The 22,545-nt window shown below is 40.8% G+C and overlaps 1 protein-coding gene across 2 annotated transcripts in view; it reads left to right on the top strand.

The window, feature by feature from the left end:
* CTNNBIP1 (catenin beta interacting protein 1) overlaps positions 1-22,545 on the top strand; it is a 780,438-nt gene that overhangs the window by 365,745 nt on the left and 392,148 nt on the right. For both annotated transcript variants that reach the window (XM_044063131.1, XM_044063130.1), the window contains exon 3: positions 11,601-11,691. In XM_044063131.1, the coding sequence (XP_043919066.1) occupies positions 11,601-11,691 (91 nt within the window). The remainder of the gene's footprint in view (positions 1-11,600; positions 11,692-22,545) is intronic.

Genomic DNA, 22,545 nt, shown 5'->3' with positions numbered 1-22,545 from the left:
GGTAGGCAGTATAATGACATAGAGTTAGACAGGATACATATTTCTTTATCACAGTATACAAAGTACTTATCATCTTAGCTAGTTGTTTATGTTTTAGTTAATGGCACAGAGCTAGTCTGGGTTTGAGCAAGGACATAGCCAGTGTGACTTGAAGTGGAGTTTTACACTATTTTTGAATTGACTTAGAGAAGTTGCAAGCGTGATGTTATTTGGGAGAGAGTTCCATATTTTACCAGTGGTGTTGGCAAATAGCGTGTCACCACCTAGGTTGAGAGATTTAGTTGTTTGGACAAGGAGTCTGTTTGCTGAGCGAAGGCAGCTTAGATTGGAGTAGGGAGTCATTAAGTTTTTTAGTGCTGGGGTATTCTCAAGTTGTTTAAGGATTTTGAAGGCCTCTATGAGTTGAGACTGGTGAAGAAGGTGTGGGAATTCTATCCATCCAAGCTTTTTCAGGTTAGTACAGTGGTGTGTTCTGTAGGGTAGGCCTGTAACGAACCTGGCAATGTGATTATAGCAGGATGAGAGCTTGGCCAGATCAGATTTGTTAAGGTGAGTGAGGACAGGAGAGGCATATAGTAGGGTAGAGAAAAGGTGTGAACGGGCTGTGGCTGCCCTGGCATTCGGGGTAAGGAAGGCTTTAATTCTATATAGGGTCCCAAGTTTCTTGTTGACTGACGTAATGGCTTGGTTGATATGTATATCAAATCTGAGTTTATTGTCAATGTTTACTCCTAATAGCTTTGTATAGGTGTCTGGGGAGATGATGGTCCCATTATTGGATTTTATAGTGAAGTTTTCAGTCGGAGATCTATTGGTTGGGTAGAAGAGAAGTAACTTGGTTTTGTTTGGATTTAAGATCAGGAGATGGTTGGCAAGCCAGTTTTCGACTTTGGTGAAGCTATGTTGGGTGGTAGTTAGTAGATTTGCAAGAGAGGCATTGGAACATATTATAGTCGAGTCATCTGCATATTGAATACAGGTGGCTTCAGGGATGACTGTTTGGATGTCGTTTATGAAGACTGAAAAGAGGAGAGGTCCTAATATGGAACCTTGAGGAACTCCTATGGTATTTGGTAGTAGGCAGGAGAGCTTGTTTTGCCACATTACTGCTTGTCGTCTCCCAGTGAGTTAAGCTTGAAACCAGTCAAGGGCTGGAGTATCTAGATACAGGGTTTTTAAAGTATATAGAAGTAACTGATGGTTTACCATATCGAAGGCTTTCAATAGGTCCAGGAAGAGAGCGGAGGATATTTTTTTATTATTCCGGTTAAGATTAATGTTCTCAGTAAAAGAGAGGAGGGCAGTGGTTGTACTATGATGGGGTCTGAATCCATGTTGAGAGTCTGTGAGTAGTTTATTTTGGGTTAGATAGAGCATTAGTTGGTTGTGCATGCACTTTTCCATAATTTTGGCAAGTGGTGATAGTATGGCTATAGGTCTATAGTTGGATAGTTCTGTGGATGAACCTCCTTTGTGGAGTGGAATAACATAGGATATTTTCCAAATTGAGGGATTGAGGCCTCGGTTATGGTTCTGTTAATTAGGATTGAGATAGGGTAGGCTACGACATCTGCAGCAATTTGCAGGTATTCAGCTGGCAGAAGATCGGCTGAAAGGGTGGTTGGCTTCAGTTTTTCAAAAGGGATCTGATAAAGGATGTGGACACTGGCTGGAAGTTAAAAGAGAGTGGTGAGTTGGGTATAGTGTTTATAGAAGTGTGGGGAGGAGAAAGTTGGTTAGCTAATGACTGGATGGTTTCTGTGAAGAAAGTATTGAATGAATTGGCTATATCTTCTTGGCTCTTGTCAGATAATGTTCCTGGGGTCGGAGTAGTGGATTTGCCTGGTTGGAGAAGTTTATTTATGCCTGCCCAGTACTTTTGAGGGTTATTCTGATGTTTATGTTGCAGATTGTAGAAGTAATTTTTCTTATCTAGTATGATGGCTTTTTTAGTCTCATTTCTAAGTTGTTGGAATTTGATACGATCTAGGGGTAGTTTGGTAGTGCGCCATTTATACCATGCTTTGTCTCTAGTTGTTATTTTGGTTTTGGTGTCTGTTGTTAGCCAGGGTGCTAGTTGAGTTTTAATTCTTATTGAGCGTTTAGGGGCATGCGAGTCAAGTATAGTAAGGAATGAATTGTTAAATGATGACACTGCCTCATCAAGGGGAAGGAACTTCAGTTTTGTCCAGTTACATGATTTGAGTTCGTTGAAATTTAGTTGGGTCAAAGTTTATCTTGGATCTGATAGACCTATAAATAGGTAAGCTTGTACAATTAATTTTGTCTTTCATGATGTATGTGAGCAGGTGATCACTAAGATCATTAGGGAGAGTTCCAGACATACAGTTCTGGGGATGACTGTTGGTGAGTATCCAGTCTAGTATACTCACTTTTTGGTTATTGTTACCTGTACGTGTGGTAGATGATATTATCTGAGAGAATCCATGTAGGTTAACAGGGATGGGGTTGGACTGTGCTGTGCATTGGTTCCAGTCAATATTAACATCGCCCAGGACAATGGTTTCTTGAGGGTAGTTGTTGGCTATCCAATGTAGAATGACCTCTAGTGTTTCTACATTGTTCCCAGGGGGAATATAGGTGACAATTAGGTTAATGCCCTTATGATTATTTAGTAGAATTTTTAGAGCTAGTATTTCAGCGTTAGAGACCTGGGGTGGTTGTATAGGGTTAGTTATGATGTTAAGTGTGCTATTATATAAGACGGCTATTCCACCTCCTCTTTTCTTTACTCTATCTGCCCTAAGTATATTGTAACCAGGAGGCAGAATCTCATTGTCTTTGGTTGATGGCCGGAGCCATGTTTCAGATAGACACATTATGTTCGGGAGGTATGTGGCTAGTACAGCATGCAGGCTATATATCTTATTGTTTAGGCTTCTAATGTTTAAGTGGCATATTAGGAGGGAGTTGACCAGTTGGTGGGGGAGTGGTGGGCTGGTAGGATTTTTAGTTAAGGTTGGGCCTGGATTAGGATGGATGTCCCCATCTTTGGTTATGTTTTTTCTTAGATACGCTAGTAGCCTAATAACTTTGAATAGTAGTTTTAGTTCATATTTGGATTTTGGTGTTGATTGGAGTGGTTTTTTTAGAAGCAAGTGGTTGGAATTTATAATTTTTGGGGTAGTGTAGTAGTGGGCAAGTTCCGCAGTCAGTGGAGGTAGGGGGGTCTTGGTTTGGCATTTTGGATAAGAGAAACCTACGAATGTGAGATTTTCATAGCTAGTAAGAAAGTATGGCAGAATTAAGAGTGGTAAGATAAGAGGAAGGAGTTTATAATTATTTATAGACATGTTATATGTCATCAGTGGGTGGGGTCAATGTGCTTCAGAGGAATAGTAGTGGTTAAACAGTAAAGTGGTGGTGGGGGGAGGAAATTGGAGAGGAAGTTGTGTAGGTTGGAGAGGAAGTAGGGGTGTGGCCTAGTGGCTATAAATGTAGACACAGTGGGGGCGGGTGGGATAAGGGGGCAGGGAGGGGAGCGAAGCGAGCCCGAGCGTAGCGGAGCGGGGCTAACCCAGTCCCAGTTTTTGGTCCTATGAGTGGGGTAAGTAGTCTGATAGTGTAAGTAAGCAGATTGGAGTACAGGCTTGAAATTCAACATAAACATATACAGTTGTAAAATGTCTAATACAATTCAACATAAATAGGCATTTACAGTTGTAAAACACTTACTGGAGAGACACTGAGCCTTCATGGGGCCTGTAGCAGAGTGGATTGTAGTTTTACAAATGGTGCCTGCCACAGGTAATATTTATTAACTCTGGGATTGTCTTAAGGTAATAAACAGGGAAGGGGAGGGGAGAACAAGGGTGTGAGCAGGCATTTCTTTGTACTGCTGCTAATGAGCCAAAGAAAGACAAGTATGTGTTAAGAACAATCACAATTGACCAAGGACTGCTCTGAAACTGTAAGTCTTGTCTTAATTTCTCAGGTGGAAAACCAGGATAACCTTGTATCAGTAGGCTACTGTGGTATAGTTTAAATAAACAAACACACAGTATTGATCAGTTATTGATACTATTTCCTAACAGAAGGGAATAAGAGAAAGTGGAAGATGTGTGTGTGTGTGTGTGTGTGTGGTGGTAGTGGTGGTGGTGGTGGTGTGGGGGCTGCTTACAGCCAAAGCACAGTGCTCTCCAGGGGAAAATGAAGATTGGCTCAAACAGTTAGACACATACTCAAAGTTAACTGTAGCTGTTTGCAGACAGTTCAGACCCGGACTGCACTTTTCTTATAGGAATGTTAAAGGTGGTACCGGAGTTGAATACTTAAGAGTGGTGTTAGGTTCAAAGTTAACTGTAGCTGTTTGCAGACAGTTCAGACCCGGACTGCACTTTTCTTATAGAATTATAAGAATTATATTATAGACTTATATTATATAATTATATTATAGACTTATTTAGAAGTCATCCTGGGATATTGTCTGGGCCCATTGATGCAGTGTTCTTGGTCTTACAGAGATCTTTAAGGACCTGTTCCCAAGTGATATTAGGGGGAGTTATATTTGATGATATTTCCTGAGGGAAGGTTGAGGGGGAGCGAGGAGTAAAGTTGGAGCTGAATTTATCAGCCAGGAGGTTTGCTATATCTTCTGACTTGGTATAGGTGGCTGCATTTACAATGAGCTCTGCATGCAATTTTGTATTGCCTTTGAGGTTGTGGACATAGGTAAGAAATACTTTGTGGTTGTCCTTGGCCTGAGAGGGCAAACTTACCTCAAATTTGGATTTGGTAGACTTTATTTGCCGTCTGATTTTTTTTGTTTAGTTTTATGAGAGTGCTTTTATCCTGCTGGGTGTGGCACCTCCTATTTTTTGCCATAATTTTCTTCCTTCTGTTATACAGCCTATTGATTTTGTGATTCCACCAGGATGGCTTGTTTTTTGAGTTAGTTCTATACTTCTTCCTGGTGGGTACAGCTGCCTCTATGCAGCTATTAACATTCTTGTACAAGGTTTCTGTGTACAGTTCTGCATGTGTTCTCAGTGTTTATAGGGGCATGAATTTTGCCAGGTTCTCACTTAAAATAGCAGGAGGTTAGCCTTAGAATAGTTCCTGAATATTCTCGGTTTAACTGGGGGTCCAAATTTTATTTTTACTTCAAAGAAGACCATATTGTTGTCTGACCTTACCAGGGAAGGCATTACAGTAGGGAGTGTGCAGCACTCTCCCATATTAGTGAGGACAGTATGGTTACACCCCTGGTTGGTGTATTGACTGCCTGGTCCAGGGAGTTTGTGTTTACAAAATCCAGGAATCTCTGTGCATGTACGATGTTCATCGTGCATACAGCTGCAGTCATAACAGTCATAACAGATGGGTTATCCTGCCGTCAGGCGGGTCCTCGGTCGGCCGAATTCCAAAGTCTAGGTCCAGCGTTGGTTGTCATCGCTTCCTCCCTGACATCAGTGCGGCAGGGGTATAAAAGAGGCAGCAGACGCCATTTTCTCCAGTCTTTCTTGCCGCGCGGTGCCCGAAGCAGAAGCAGTTCGCAAGTGCCGGTCGGCCAGCTCCTGAGATTTACGAAAGTATTTCAGCCAAAGTCTTCTTGAAAGCTAAGTACCCCATTGGGGAAACTTTTCATGCCTCAGACTGATGTCAGACAAAGTTAATAATTGTATTTCATGTGGGAAGCAAATAAGGATTTCCACTCTTACTGTATACCTTGCTTGGGCCCAGACCACGACGTCTCGGCCTGCCGTTTTTGTGCTAGATTCAACAAACGCACTATTAAGCATCGGGCGGAGTTCACCCTTCAGTTTTTTGGCAAAAAATTTAATTATATTATGTCGTCGGATACTCCGACTCCAGTTTTGAGCAAAAAACGCAAAGATAAGGACCGACATACGAGGTCCGCACCACCTACTGATACCACGCTAAGGCCAACTACCGGTTCTCCGGTACTCAGCAAGGCGCCTACGCAGCCCCTGAGTACCGATGACAATGCATTACCGGTGTCTTCAGTACCCGAGTTCGCAGGCTCCTCGGCCCCCATTCCTACTACAGATACCGACGCCACTCCTGGAGGGGAAACTCAGAATTTAGACAGGCCTGCCATTTCTCAACGGGTCTTCAGGCCTTCCTCCTTCTCCATTAAAGCCTTCTCTAAGTCTAAAACAGCCATGAAAACCAAAAAACAGGTTCCTCAGACACCCACTCAAGGCACCATGCCTAAAAAGCAGATGCTTAAAATGGCTGAGGATTTTATTACTCTTATCAGGGGTTTTCAACCCCCCTCTGACAAAAGGGCTAGATTAGAGGAAGACTGTCCTTCCTCAGATCAAGCTTCTATTACCTCAGAACTATCTGAGGACCAGGATTTGGCCTATTCTCCATTCGAAGACTCTGATGCAGAGGAGTCTATTCCCTCGATATCCCCCCCTGAGGACTTCTCTTTTGGGGAAAACCTGCATACATTGAGGGAACACTTTCACTGGGAAGGCCAAGATTACTCAGATTCCAAGAAGAGGCTCAGGGAATTTCTTCTGCTCCCCCAGCATAGGCCTCTGGCTATCCCTCCTGTTTTAGATATATTGGATGATGTGTACACAGAAGCCAGCCTTAATCCTGATTCTTTGCCTCCAGCTCCTGTTAAACCAGACAGGTATTACCGGGTTCCTGATTCTCACCAGTTCCTATATAAAAGCCATACTGCTGACCCAGAAACTGTTTCACAGGGTCCCAAGGGAATTAAGGCCTCTACTGCTAAAAACCCATTACCTTCAGAGAGAGATTCCAGAGATTTAGAAAGGTGGGGGAAAAAGGTGTACACCTCGGCCACTTTAACCATGAGGGCATTAAACTGTCAGTTCCATATGTTAAAGTATCAACAGTTTTTGATATCTCAGCTGAAAAGCAAAATGACACAACCAGAACAACCAGTTTTAAAAGAGTTGCAGGATTTGTTGCATGGTGCAGAGCAAGTGGGTAAACATCTTGCAGTGTGGTTCTGATGCTTTAGAGGCCTCATGTAGAGCTGCTGTTACGGGGTCTGTTATACGTAGGCATGCTTGGCTCAAAGAGCAAACCTTACCAGATCATGTCAAAGCTAAATTATTAGATGCACCTCTTCAAAAAGATGTATTATTTGGTGTTAAAGCAGAGGAGGTACTAAAGAAAATGGAGGAAAAAGAAAAATCAATGCAAACAGTGAAAGATTTCCTGCAGGTACAGCCTCCACGTTTCAGCAGAAACTGGCCTTCAAAAAATTGGTCCTTTCCAGCCACGGACAGACCTCAAAGGGGCAGATACAGGCGTCCAAGGGTAGAGGGCAACCTCAAGGATCTTTCAGAGCCAGACAGTGGCAAGCACCAACCCCAAGAGGTGGAGAAGATAGATCACAGTCCCTCAGAAAACAGATACAATGACTTCCCCCTACACCTGCCAAGCAAAGCTTTAATGGCAGCACCTTTGGGCGGAAAACTGACACTATTCTCAAAAAATTGGCATATTGTTACAAAAGACAAATGGATTCTGGACATTATAGACAGAGGCTACAGGTTCCACTTTCACACCCTTCCAAAAATGAGAGGCATGCCAAACCTGCCACAAAATCAAAGGGCAGAGGCACAAAAACAAATTTCAGCTCTCATGGACATGAAAGCAATTCAAGAGGTACCTGCAAAAGAACAAGGTCAAGGGTTTTATTCCAGACTATTCCTGGTACCAAGGAAAAACAAAGATTGGAGGCCGATCTTAGACCTTTCCATCCTAAATACATATCTACAGGTGCCAAAATTCAAGATGCTCACATTACAGCAGCTTCTTCCCATGCTGGGCAAGGAGTCTTGGCTGGTAACATTGGACCTCAAGGAGGCATACCTGCATGTCCCTATCAGACAAGATTACAGAAGATACCTCAGATTTCTTGCAGGTTCAACCCATTACCAATTCTCTGCATTGCCCTTTGGCTTATCTACTGCGCCCAGAGTGTTTACGAAATGCCTGGCATCAGTAATCGCCTACTGCAGACTACAAGGGATACAAATCTACCCATATCTGGATGAATGCCTGATCCAAGCGGACAGCAAGGACATACTACTGCAGCACCTGGCGTTTGTAATAAAACTGTTGAACTTCCTGGGATACACAGTCAACAAAAAGAAATCAAAACTAATACCCTCTCAACAAATAATTTTCCTGGGTGCCAACTTGGATACAACCACCCAGATGGCCTACCTCACGCCAGACAAGCAAGGGCAACTGTCTCAATACTTCAGAAAAATGGCAACTTACACTAGGCTAACTGCAAGGAAAGTCCTGCAGGCTCTGGGATTCATGGCATCTTGCATCCTACTAATCCCATGTGCAAAGCTGCATATGAGGAAACTTCAATGGTACCTAAAAAACTTATGGTCTCAACACAGCCACAGCTTGGAAGCAATTATACCACTCATTCCATGCCTTCAAAAGGAATTTATGTGGTGGGCTCAAGCTTGCCAAAGAAACACAGGTTTTCCTTTCTGTGTACCTCGAGCAACTCAAATCATCACAACAGACGCCTCAGACTACGCATGGGGCACGAAAAGAGAAGCTCCTTCACATCAACCAAAAGGAAATGCTAGCCGTGCAAAAGGCTATTATGACCTTCAAAGACCTACTGCATCCTGGCCAGCTATTGATAAGGACAGACAACACCACAGTGATGTGGTACATAAACAAACGGGGGAACTCATTCATACCCCCTGTGCAGGCAAGCCATGACCCTATGGAACACAGCACTGGAATTGAAAATTCAACTACAAGCACAATTCCTGCCAGGAAAAGAAAACACACTGGCAGACAACCTAAGCAGAAATATGACAGATCCACACGAATGGAAGTTGCATCCTCAAATTTTCACAGAGATAACTCAGGCATGGGGACAGCCAGACATAGATCTCTTTGCTACCCACAGAAATTGCCAGTTGAAAAAATTTTGTTCAAGGACCTAGCATCCACAGGCCTGGAAAGTGGATGCACTTTCCTTCAATTGGGCAACATTGACAGTCTATGCCTTCCCGCCTCTTCCTCTGCTGCCCAAAGTTCTATTAAACGCCAGAGCAGAGAGGCCGAAAATGATTCTCATTGCTCCAGACTGGCCAAGGAGCACTGGTATCCGCTCCTGAAGAGCCTGACACATTCCCCACCATGGATCCTACCTCTAGTCCCTCTTCTGTTGTCCCAGCACAGCTACAAGACTCTTCACAGCCATCTCAAAACTCTAAATCTAGCTGCATGGAGAATTCTTTGATTTCCCAACAGTTTCTCCTCTCCAAGGAGGTGCAGGATGTCATCTTGGAGGCCAGAAGACCTTCTACTATAAAGGCCTACTCCGCCAAATGGAAACGATTTTGTGCCTGGAATCAAAAGAAGGGACAGAATCCTTGGGTAGTAAATGTACCTCAAATTTTACAGTACCTAGCTGAGATGTTAAACAATGGACTTTCCTTCTCCTCCATCAAGATCCACGCTTCAGCCATTTCTGCACAATACAACACAGATCCTCCTTTATTCTCTCATCCTCTCTTAAGGCAGTTCCTCAGAGGGGCAAAGAATATTAAACCCCCAAGGAAACTACCAGTCCCTGCTTGGGACCTCAACTTCGTATTGGAAAAGCTGACCCTTCCTCCTTTTGAGCCAGCTTCTTCATCAGAGTTACAGTACTTGTCATGGAAAACAGCCTTCCTTCTGGCTATCACCTCAGCACGCAGGGTTTCGGAACTACAGGCCCTCATGGCTGTGCAACCATTCATCATTTTCCATCAGGACAGAGTTTCCTTACGAACCAACCCTACCTTTATGCCAAAGGTAGTATCCAGTGTAGCTTTGAATCAGACTATCCACTTACCTACCTTTTATCCTAATCCACAAAACAAAGGGGAAAGACTACTGCATTCCTTGGACATTCACAGACAACTTCGTTATTATTTGGACAGGACAAAGCCATTCAGGAAATATGAGCAACTCTTTGTGTCCTATGCTGCAGGTGCTCAAGGAAAGGCTATTTCCAAACAGACAATTTCAAAATGGATAGCCCACTGCATACGCTTTTGTTACTCATTTCATTGAAAAACTGTGCCTGCATGCATCAGATCCCACTCCACCAGAGCCACAGCTACCTCTGCAGCCTTCCTCAGGGGGGTCCCTACCAAGGATATTTTGGAAGCAGCCACCTGGAGTTCAGTGCACACTTTCTCCAAGCACTATCACCTCCCACTATACTCTAAATCTAGAGCAGGCTTTGCCACAGCAGTCCTGCAGGGCATCCTAGCCCCTCCTAGCTCCACTTAGTGCCTGCCACCCTTACTTAGCTTTGGGATTCTACCATCTGTTATGACTGCAGCTGTATGCACGATGAACATAGTACAGTTTTGTACCTACCATAAATGTAGATGTTCGAGTGCTCATACAGCTGCAGTCCAGGTTTCCCTCCCTTCAACCCCTCTTAGGACAGGCCTTATGACAAACCCTTTTCATATAACCTTTTGGGGTACTCTTTTATGGTGTATTTGCTTGCAACTACTGTTTTTTGATTTATCAACATTGCATTTTTGCATAACATTATGTTTGCCTTCCTTCTGGGGGCACCTGACATCTGGGACAAGAAAAACTGAAGAAAATGGCGTCTGCTGCCTCTTTTATACCCCTGCCGCACTGACGTCAGGGAGGAAGCGACGACAACCGACGCTGGACCTAGACTTTGGAATTCGGCTGACCGAGGACCCACCTGACGGTAGGATAACCCATCTGTTATGACTGTTATGACTGCAGCTGTATGAGCACTCGAACATCTACATTTATGGTAGGTACAAAACTGTACTTTTGATGTCGTATAGGATTCCCAGTTAATAGTGGGGTAATTAATCACCCATGAATATGGTATTGGGTTGGGTGGTTAGTGATACTAATAAGTTTAAATACATGGTATGGGTTTCCTGGGTCATAGAGGGGGACCTATAGCTTGCAAGGAAGTGGTATTGGATTTTACCTATGGCGATTTGAACATGGAGCAACTCAAGTGCATTGCGCTGATTGACTAGCCTTGAAGTAAAATTAGTTTTGATGTAAATCGAGACACCTCCACCTTTAGTCCCTGCCTGTGAAGTAGCTGGTCTAAATGTGTGTAAGGCATTACAACCTATGATGCTGATGTCTGTGCGGGTGTGCTCTCCGTGGCTTTAAACCATGTCTCAGTGACCACACAGACATCAGCATTCTCTTGGGTAAAGAGAGCTTCCAGGGAGTGGAGTTTTTTGTTTAGGCTCCTAGCAATGAGTAGTAATACCTTTAGAATTTAGTATATTGTATTTGGGGATTGAAGAAATATTTGTTGTGAATTATGCAGTATGTGTAAATAATTAATGAGCAAATTGACTTGAGAGACTGAAAATGAAAATCATTTCTGTACTTTTCGGAGGCAATTTGTTTTTTTTTTTTTTTTTCTTACAGAACAGATTAAATATTATTATGTGTATTAAGAAAAGGCTGCCCTATTAAGAAGTATTATGACTGAAACGACGTAGTTAAGCAGGTTGTTTTATAATCTTGTGTGATTTATTATAGCTGCCTTTCATTTTCTTTTTGTTACCATCCAGTTGACCCCAAATGAAGAGGCCTTTCTACAGACGTATGCAGGAGTTGTAAGTACACAATTGAGCCAGCTTCCGCAGCATCCGATTGATCAGGGTAAGAAGCGAGAGAGAGAGGTGTGTGTGTGTGTGTGTGTGTGTGTGTGTGTGTGTGTGTGTGTGTGTGTGTGTTTGTGCGTGTGTGTGCGTGCGTGCGTGCGCGTGTGCACATGCTCATATTACTCACTAAATCCACAGTTCTGGTATACTTTGATTTTATAGCCTTGCACAGTTGCTTACATGGGTGATCAACTAATGTCACAACCATGTGTATTTTTCTGGTCTGGCTAAATATTTTTTTAAAGCTAAACGTATGGTCATTAGAGTATAGCTTAAATGATGTTCTCTCTCAGTTGCTACTGCTGCATTTACCCATAATACTTAAAACCTTTGTTTTGCTGATGTAAACTTAGGGCTCACAATCAAAAAGAACACAGTATTAGTTCTTAACGGTACCTTGACTAAACAGATTGATTCCGTATTGTAGCAGTTTACTATAAAAGATAACACCATTCAGTGTTCGATTCAAATTTACACAATCTGAAAGCCTTATGCAAAGATATCATGGAGTCTGAAGCAGCTATGTTCAGAATCTTACATTTTCTGTCTAAACAACAAATCCAAGCTAGCCTTGAATATATTCAAAGTATCAGTTAATCTAACAGATCTTGTTCAGTTTCCTGATGGTAACCTTTGGGGAATATTGTGTTGTAAAATCATGAAAGATGTTTGCCTTAAAATCCATAGTCAGTATTTCTCTCATTGTCCAAGGGGCTGTATGTAGCACAGTACACGTCCTAGCTTTATATTTGTTTTCATGGATTTTAAGTAGACTTGAAGAACAGGGAACCAGTGTGTGACTTTGCAGCCAGAAAAAACACCAAATAACACAGCGAGGCTCACTTAATGATGCTTGGGATAAAGGCGCTTAAACCGTATTTGTGTTGCTGTTTCTTAATATAAGTGATTTTTGAACTAAAAGTGGAATTTGTGGCATTATTTATGAAATTTTTAAGACACTGCTAAGTGTTGGTAAACCTGCAACTTTCTTACCTAGTCTGCACAATTTTTGAAGTCACCAGGTAGCATTGCTAAGCTGACCTAGTTACTAAAGAACATTCTACACGTGCCTTTGAGACTGTCACTACTATTAACAAGAAAGTGGTCAGTGATGTATTGTATTTGCTCCAAAGGAAGTAACAAGAAAGTGCTCAGTGATGTTATTATATTTGCTCCAAAGATGGTCTGAAATTTTTGTAATGTTTTGACAGTATAACATCTGTTTGGCACACAAGTACCCACAGTTCCGTATCATGGACTAACCATTATACTTTGCATGTAGGTGGAGGATGTGTCAATTAGTAACATATTATAGAGTTTGTAGTACTAACTTGCATATTTGACATGTTAAACATGAAAATATGCCAAAAGAATCAGGTCTTTTTATAGACTTCAACTCATTGCAAATAACTGAGTTCTGGAAATTTTATGCGAAAGTACAAGAATTTTTGGCAAAACCTTTTTGCAGCATTTCACCACTTAATAAGCTTTTCCAATTTTTCAAAATAATATCTGACAGTTTTGACAAAAGAGTACTATATTTAGACATAAAATGCTTGGTGTCATCTTTCTCAGAGTTTTTTCTGGTAATTTTACATTTTAAAGATGCTTATTCATTGGTTTTCCCTCCTGGTAATAACGTCTGTTTAACAGTGTCTAAAATACAGTATCGTTAGTGTCATGAAAATATTCTTATGAAGCAGTAGTATTTTTACCGACTTTTAGAAAGTTGCTACAAAATAGGTCCCCCAGTAGATGGGGAGGGGTTTTGCCTATTGTCAGGAAAGATCCGGGCCAATCATAAACATAGTACACAGTTATACAAATAAGTTCTGCATACACTGTTTTCTGTTAAACGTGGAGATATACCAAATGTTCTTATCCAAGAAGGCTGTAAGACCATGGCCTAGTTTCAGTGCAAAAAATAAAGGCTTATTTGTTTTATCTACATATAATTTGTTTTTCTGCAGTGTAATTTTTAATTGTATGCTGTGAAAGCTGAACTTGATATTGCATAATTCTTGTCTTTGCTGGAATAGTTAGCCTTTCATCGTCTGGGTCTTCATTAGGTTTGTTTTGCAGTTGTTTTTAGAAGCCTGGATTGTTCTTATTTACAGTGAATCAATACTGTTTTCTTCCTTTGAGCATTTGACGGACCCCTGTAGCTATCATTGCTTCCCTATAAGGAATGGTATTAATTCTGTAAAGAGGTGGGTTATCGGTGAGGTGTACACAGGGCTGTTCTGTAGAGCTGCAGACTAGAAATGAGTCATGTTTAGGATTTGGCTATGATAAGCTGCACCTGTTTCTTGCAGAATTAGAGTATCGCTGTTCAGATTTTCATTATTCTATAGGGAACGCAGTACGGGATTGCTGAGAGGTCATTTATGTCTGGTGGGCAAAGAATGCTTTCTTGAATTTTGACAAACCGGTTGTTAATTAGTAGATTTATAGGAAAACGTTTCTTTGAGGTATGGTTACTTCTATAGGACTTGTGATAAGTTGCATAAACTTTAGGTTTGTAAGGGTCATTGTCATCATCAGGGGTATTGTATTTTTATTTGTAACTGGGTAAATTCACTAGGTACAAGTTCATTTTTTCAGTGGAGACCCAGGAGTATTGCCTGGTCAAGTGACTTGCTCAGAAGCTGCAGGCTGATGGAGACAAAGGGAATCAAACCCAGGACTACAAGATTAAAATCTTTGACACTATATTGCCTTAATCCTTTGCAGTACATTGCCAAGCACTTTACTCTTTGATGGAGAGATCCTAATAAGTTAACACTGTAGTTTTGTATTAGTACATTTTTTTAACTTTTGAAGTATTTGAATTTTTCCAGCTGCTGAGGTGTTGCTTGAGGTCCTGAGGTGACATATCAAAGCATGCCACTAAAAATTGTGGAGGAAAATAAAGGATGGCATTTTCTTAGTGTACTTTAGTGTACACTTGAAATGTCAACCAGATTGTCACCAGTCTTCATATCTTACTAATACATTGGCTAATGATTTGAACTGTATGTCCCTTTTTACTAATAAGAGAACACTTCCACCTGTTCTCTGACCATCAGTTGACATTGATAATCTTTGGATTGAAGGATTTACTCCTTTGCATGAAGGAATGAAAGATTGGATGGGAATACTTCTGTGGGCTATTTGTTGTCTTTCCTAGATTAACATGGAAGTTGCTAATAGGTTGCGATTTACTGTGATGGTACAGGTTGCTGTGTTTGCTGTGTTGAATGGAGTTAGAATGGTTGCACAAACTCTGAAAGTAGTCCTCTGGGGAAAAGGACTGCATCCCCTTTCAGATGAAGAAAACCTGTACATGATTGCAGGCATTGAAGGTCATTATGGACTATAGTAGTGAAAAAGGCCCTGGGATCATTGCTACACTAAGGCTAAACATCACATAGTATATCAAAACAAACATTACGTGTGGCAGACAGGAAAGTATTATTAATTGCCACGACTATAAACTCCAGGAATATGGAGGTCATTTCATTTGTATGGAGTATAGATGAGGTCTCACTTTGAGTGTTATGTGTGTATGTGTGTGTGTGTGTGTGTGTGTGTGTGTGTGTGTGTATATATATATATATATATATATATATATATATATATATATATATATATATGGCTCCGTACAGATCCCCGACAGCACTTTATGCAGAAGCAGAATTCACCGAACATACATAACCGAAAGTGCTGTTCACCGAAGCAGCACTTTCAGTTATGTATGCTGGTTGTGCTGGTCGCACTACGGTGTGATTGAGAGAATTCCCTTTTCCCCACTGTAGTGTGACCTCGGAGTAAAAATGTAAAAGTAGGGGGAGGTGTGGGGGGCTTGCCCCCCTGCATAAAAGAAAATTTAGTGGGGGGTTTTTTTTTTTTTTTTTTTTGAATGGACTTTAACAAAAGTGCTTTTTTCGGTGAAAGTGCTTTCGTTAAAGTGCGTTCGGGTATTGTGGATTCAGACTATTGAACTCTCATTCAATAGTCCTAGATCCATATATATGTAATATGTGTGTGTGTGTGTGTATATGTGTATATATATATATATATATATATATATATATATATATATGCTTCTGGAGCATTTCTCCCCGGGCCTCTGCTGAAAACAGGATCTGTGGAACCTAGTCGGACTTTCCCGGTCAACAAATGTTAAATAAATAAAATAAAATAAAAATAAATATATATATATATATATATATATATATATATATAAAATGTGTGTGTGTGTGTGTGTGTGTGTGGCTTTAACACGAATGCCTAGAGGTTATTTTTGGAAACACCATAGAGCATGAAGAAGTTAAGTGCTTGGTCAGCGCCCCCATTTGTTCAGTGTATGCTGCCTGAACTTGAGGTTGGGTTTCTTAGCTTTGAAGCACACCACCTTTATCATTGCATCAGGCTATTTGCTCCTTTCTGTGTAGTAATTATGTAATAACTGCTTGTTATTTCCTGTTTATGTCAAGTCCCAGGGATATAACTTAACTGTAGGATATATCTTGCTAATAGTGGTTCCCAGAGCTACTCCTTTTGATGAGAACTTCCTAGGGAATACTTAAATGAGGAATGTACTCTACCACCGTTATTTCCCAAGAATGTGCCTTCTTGCTGGGGGTGAACCCTGGTGATGTTAGTTCACTGGGAAAAGGATTGTTGACATATGCTTTGCTGGTAGTGATTTCCAAGGATGTTCTTTGGATCATAGGATGATAGAAAATTACTAGGCTGTCAGCCCAGAGGTCATTTAAAGTCTAGCCGTTTCATCCCAATGTAATACCACAGAAATGCTAGTCAATACCCAAGATTGCATTTAGTAATGACTGCCCATATCCAGAGGGTTGTGGGCGCTATCCCTGGTAGGAATTTAAGGTTCCCCATCCACTCATATAGGTTCCTGTTGAACAGTGTCATAGAGGTGCTGTGTTTCACATGAATTGGCAGCCTATTCCAAAGATACGACAGTTGCTGGTAGACAAATCTGTCCTTCCAGAATGTCCATTTAAGTGGTTCTCTATTTTAAGACTGAAGACGCATTCTTTCAAATGCGTCTTGGTCGAACTGAAAAGCCTGAAACGGCAAAATATCGAAGTGGCTTTTGAGCTAATTCTTTCCCTGGGAAAGAATTTGCTTGGCCGCTTCGTTACTTTGCCGTTTTCGGCACTGTAGTGCGGACTCTGAGTTGGTATATTTAAATAGGGGGGGTGTAAAGTGTTTTTTCTATTTTTTTTTGTCGAAACAGCGATTTTTTTTCCCTAGGAAAAAAATCGCTGTTCTGACAGTTCAAAATTGTAAGCTTTCACTGACATAGGGTTGATTAATCATCGTTCGCTTTTTTAAGCGTTCGGTGATCTAATATAGACCCTCTTTAAGTCACAGGTCATGTTTAGGTCCCTGCAACGGGTAGCTCTAGTTCACGTTTGATTTATGGATATCCATCAAATGCATTTAGGTTTTAGTCAGAGATTGCTCTGTAAGCTATGCATAAGTCTCCCCTAAGAAGTCTATACGATACAGTGTATAGTGACAGGGACTTTAGTTGGTCTGTGTAAGGCAAATGCTGCAGACCCTTTATCTTCTTCATTAGAAACCTCTGAGGTCTCTCTAATTGCTGCAGGTGCTTAGTATGGTAACTACCGAATGGGGTGTTATACTCGATTATGGGCCTGATTAGTGACGAGTATAGAGGGGTTGTAACTTCCTTTGCTCTCACGGTGATGCCTTTACTAATGAGGTGTGCTACGTAGAAAACCTTCCTTACAATAGTAGACACATAGTGGTCGAAGTTAAGATTGCAGTCAACTTGTGATCCCAGATCCTTTACCCCTTCATGGGTACTTGGTTATTATTGTTGATTTGATAGTGTGAAGGGATATTGTTTGCAGAGTTTAATTTAGCTTTCTGCCTGCATCATTTGCCAGTAATTTACCTTTTTATTTGAGATATGCCTCATTGGAATTATTTTTCAGGGATATGCTTTGTTGATGTGGATGTAATTTGCTAATGATCATTTCCAGTTATATATTTTATTGAGTAGCCACAAAACTGTTCAGCGTAAAACAGTCAAAAATAAAAATGAAAAACACTGCCAAGCCACAGTAGAATATACTTTAATAATGCAAAAGATAAGCGCTTTCGTCAGAGTTGAAGTGCGGTACTCTGATGAAAGTGCTTATCTTTTGTATTATTAAAGTACGTTCTACCATGGCTTAGCAGCATTTTTTATTTTTATATATTTTATTGATAAAGAAACATTTGCAAAAGAAAATTCGGAAAGAGCTTGTCTTACTCTATTCAGACATAATTTGGACGAATGGATGGGTAATATGCTTTATCACCCTTGTCCCTCATGGATGGGGGCAACATGTACCTCTCCCAAAATATCCTTGTTCTACCCATCTTTGGGTTATTTTTAGGTAAAATATAAGGACTAAAAACTATCATGAGGATGTAAGGCTAAGCTTCTTATGATCCTCCCAGATCAGTAACTTACAAACCTATAACTGACTGATGTTAACTCCCGGTTATGTATGCTTTGTTGACAGGACTGTGAGATGATGACATTAATTCCCAGGGATGCATACTTTATTTATAAGGTGTCCCTTGCTGGTGTTAAGATGTCCCCTGCTGGTTTTGCTTTCTAGGAGTACACCTTGTTGGCCAGCATGCACTATTCTTCTGTCTGCCCTTGAGTTGTGTTGTGCTGTGTTGTGTTGAAGTAAACACACCATTAGCTTGTTGTGCTGCAGTTGCACCCCGAATATACTAACTTGATCCATTTGTACATTATTTACATTTTTATGTGCAGCATTTTAGGTTTTGATCCAGAACTGCATGGCTTCTTTTGACTTTTTCTTTTTAATGCTAATGTGCCTCCATTTTCTAGAGACCTGGCTTGTTGCACTGCTGTAAGTTTTGTTGCCATTGATTTTCAGGATCTAGTCTGTATTCAGAAATGTTCCATGTTATTATTCAGTCCCCTAAATGCACACTGTTAGAGGTAATTGCGTTGGTTTCAAGTTCCAAGAACATGTCAGGTTGATAAGGATATTTAATTGTATTCATCCACATATTTTCTAACTTGCTGTAACCAGGTTAGAACCAGTAAACTTGTGCACATTTTCATTTACAACCAGAAAATGAGTCCATGACTAACAGAATTGCTAACAGGTAGAGGTTATGAGAGTTTTAGCTGTATTAGACCATGTTGTCACAGCCATTAGTTTGTACTGTTGGCCATTTTGTTGTCATTTTTAGGGAATGTGCTTGGTTTATGTTGCCATGGAATGCTGTAGCATAGTCTGATATGCATATCATGTGCTTTAGTGAAAGGCAGACCTGAAAATGAATGTAACCCTTCTGGGCATGCTTTAAACAGGTGGGACTTGGATGGTGGTATACTCCATCAGTGTAACTGCAAAGGGTTATGGCTGTGAGCTGCTAAGACTCCTGTAGCCTTGGGTTCTTTTTTCTCATTTTCTTGAGAGTAATGCCTGAACAGAGACAGCTTTAAATCTTACACAGTTAATGAATGGATTAAAAAAATGAAAAGATATACAGTCTGCGTAGAATGTGGTCAGTTTTTCAGCAGTATCCAAGTGTTTTATGCTATTCCAATTGCATTATAATGTTCGTCTTTCTCCACTAGCCACTGGATGGAGGTGAAGCATGTTTCCTTGTCTGCCAAGGAGAGGGGGAGGTGGGATCACGGATGTACATGAAAATACGTCTGCTTCTGAACAAGAAACGCTGCCTCTTGACAGCTGGCTTTTAAGTGACCAGCATCAGTCCCCTTACTGGAGACATGATGGTGTAACATTCTTCTTGCTTGCCCTTTGGTGTAGCAGTGGTGTCGAGCAATGTAAAAGTCGTGCTGAGATGTAGGCAGCTTTTATAATGGCAGAAGCAATGTTTAATTTGTGGTCTTGGGGAGAGATTGTGCAGCTTTATTATTTTATAAATCATTAAGATTTTTTTTTTTGCATTTATTTAACGCAGTGTCACTCTTCTTACACTTTACTTTCTGTTTACAAAGCCATTTTTGTTCATTTAATAGATGGAGCTGACAGCTTTATTCGTGTTTAGACCTGCCATCCCACTTTACATTTAGGTGTAGATCTTTAGCCTCAGGGTTTGGTACCTGTAAATTTGCATATAAACTGGGTTATTCAGGTTTGCTAGAATTAGGCAAAATATTAAACATCAGCTTCATGATTGCAGAAATGAATCAACACAACTTGTGTACTTAATTTTTGTCTTTTTGTACTTAGTGATTTGCTGGTAGGTGGCATCTGCAATCTGTCTGTATTTTGCTGTCACTGCATAATGACAGAGTGCCGTGTGTGTTGGGGGAGGCTCTCTTGGGAGCAGTCTGTGTGTGTGCTAGTGTGAAGGCTATTTTATTCGATAATTATGTAGTGAGCAGTTGCTTCATTGGATTTGTCGTGAAGCAGTATAAATTGCAGTAGCAGTAATTCAGGAACAGCGTTTGCTGGAAATGGGTGATTTATAAGATGGTGGTTAATAATGTAAGCTAACATTATCATTCTAAGTACTGATAAAAAGCCTGATCAAATTAGTCTCTAAAATATACTATTAACAGAAATACAGACTGAAAATAAAAAAGGATGGTGTCACTTTAGTCACAGAACCTATTATTGTCTTTCTAGCATAATCACATTTTAATTGATTTACATTTGTGGGAGTCAGTGGTGCTTATCTCAGATGCAGGAGTCAGTTTGAACTCTTGTTTATCACTTTTCCTAATGGCAGTGCAACCTAAACAAGAGCTCTTGTTAGCTGCACTGTATCTTGTGATTGCTATACGGGCCCAGTTTTTTCTTTTAGTTTTGTTTTGGTCCTCTTCAGCCATCACCAGTAAACCTTCCATGAAGTTGTCCTATTTGCTTCTACAACATATATACCAGAAGATTTTACATCAAGAACCCTCCCTGATGGATCTCGGTTGGGTTTGTCTTCTTTACCAATCACCCATTCAGCAAAAAACTTAGAAGTTTCATGTTCAGAGGCATAACTGTACTATTATATATTTGTAATATAATGCAGTGACTATTTAAACACAAGCATCCCCCAAGCCCATCAGTTCTTTTTGCAGCTTACATATTTGTATCATTATCCATTTGGGGTTTGGGGTTGATACTATGGTTAAGGTGTTTACCTCACAAGCACAAGGTACAGGGTTTGATTCTTACCTTTAATGGGAAATTGTTTAGGCATGAAATGGCCTGCAAGGGCAGCTAGCCTAGCACTTACTGGTGAGTATACGAACCCTTGCTGAAGTCAGTAATGTCCTGCATTCAAATGCCTACATATCAGTAAACAACAATCCGATTTTCAACCAGGACATGAACTGGCATTGCCTTTACTGTCCTGGGAATAATCGCTTCTAGTGCAAGACTTTCCTCGGCTTTTGGACCATAATGATGACAGTGATGCAGGGCTCCTTGCATGGGAAATGGCAGGGAGGTTCTCCATGCATCTCTAGGTGTAAGTTGGTGCATTGCCATAAGGATAGACATTTAGAGATCAGGTAAAGTCTGACTTTACAAAAGGTAAACCTAATGTACAGCTGACTTGGGGTCCCTGCAGATGCTCTGCTTGACCTCTTCCAGTGGGGATGACGGTCTGCACCTCTTTACTCACAAGCTGGAGGAAAACTGGAAACCAGGGTCCCACTTCTTCCAGTTCATTCTTGGGGTTGCATCCTGGGGGTTTGTCTGACAGCTACCCCCCCCCCCCAGTTTCTTGGAGCTTTGGTTCAACCAGTGTGATCTTAGGGAGCAGTCACCCATCTATGGTACTTTTGACCAGTCACTGCCCATCTTAGGAAGGTCCCCAGGCCCATGTGTTCTGTCAGGCCTTGACTGAGGAAAGGTCTATCGAGTTGTATCACACAATGATTTGCATTTCGTGGGTTAGACATCAAGCAGGGGTTTGATGTGCAGCGGGAGCTTGAGCAACAGATGTGTGATTGTAACCGCCTGGCCCAAGCATTGCTCCGCTGTGCCGTCAGGCAACAATGGTTTTTGCTCTTGCACATATAGAGCTCTCTTTGCAGGCAGGAAAGAATATACTCAGTTGCTATGACTGACCCCCCCCCCCCCCCCCCCCCATAGCAGCTTGGATTGTCATAACCTCACTTGCTCTACAAATCAATATCTGAATAAAAAAACACAGTTGGTAAGTTATTTAGTAAAACAGATTTGACTTCAGAAGTTCTGAAGGTGTTTAACTCTTAGAACATTCAAACACAAAGTTTAGTTGCATTTTATATAATTTAATGTATGCACAGACTGTTGAGGTGGTGGTGACAAAGTTCATAAAAACGAAAAGGATGAAAAACGGTCTAATACTGCCCTTTGTGTCTTCATATTCAAAATGTCCTGGCTTGTTAGGCACTGCAGTAATTGTGTAGACCTTTTGAACAGTAGATTTATATGTGCATACGTTAAAGAAATTTAGCTTATTTGTAAAGGGTCTGTACCTAGATTATAACTAAAAGTAACATTCTTTCTATTTTTAATATGGTTCTGATAATTAGCATAGCAATTAACATAATAAGAAATGTAGCACAGAACACCACGCTACATTCCAGTTTAGTGTTTATTGGCTGTTTATCTTCCTTGGTGTAATAATAAGAAATGTGTTTCAATTAAAATCAAATCCAGTAATGTACATTATTTTTTAGTAAGGTTGTTTATGGTTTCTGCTTGTGGAATGATCAGCTTCATACACATTTATGTTGTTGTAATGTATTATTTTACTGTGTGACTCTTGCTGGTTGCACTAATAAAATGTTGACCACTGTACATTTAATACAATA

The sequence above is a fragment of the Protopterus annectens genome, chromosome 2.part1, assembly GCF_019279795.1.
Source record: "Protopterus annectens isolate FY-2018-M chromosome 2.part1, PAN1.0, whole genome shotgun sequence".
In the NCBI taxonomy this organism is placed as follows: domain Eukaryota; kingdom Metazoa; phylum Chordata; order Ceratodontiformes; family Protopteridae; genus Protopterus; species Protopterus annectens.
The sequence above is the reverse complement of the archived record's forward strand: the minus strand, read 5'-3'. Positions and strand labels throughout refer to the sequence as shown.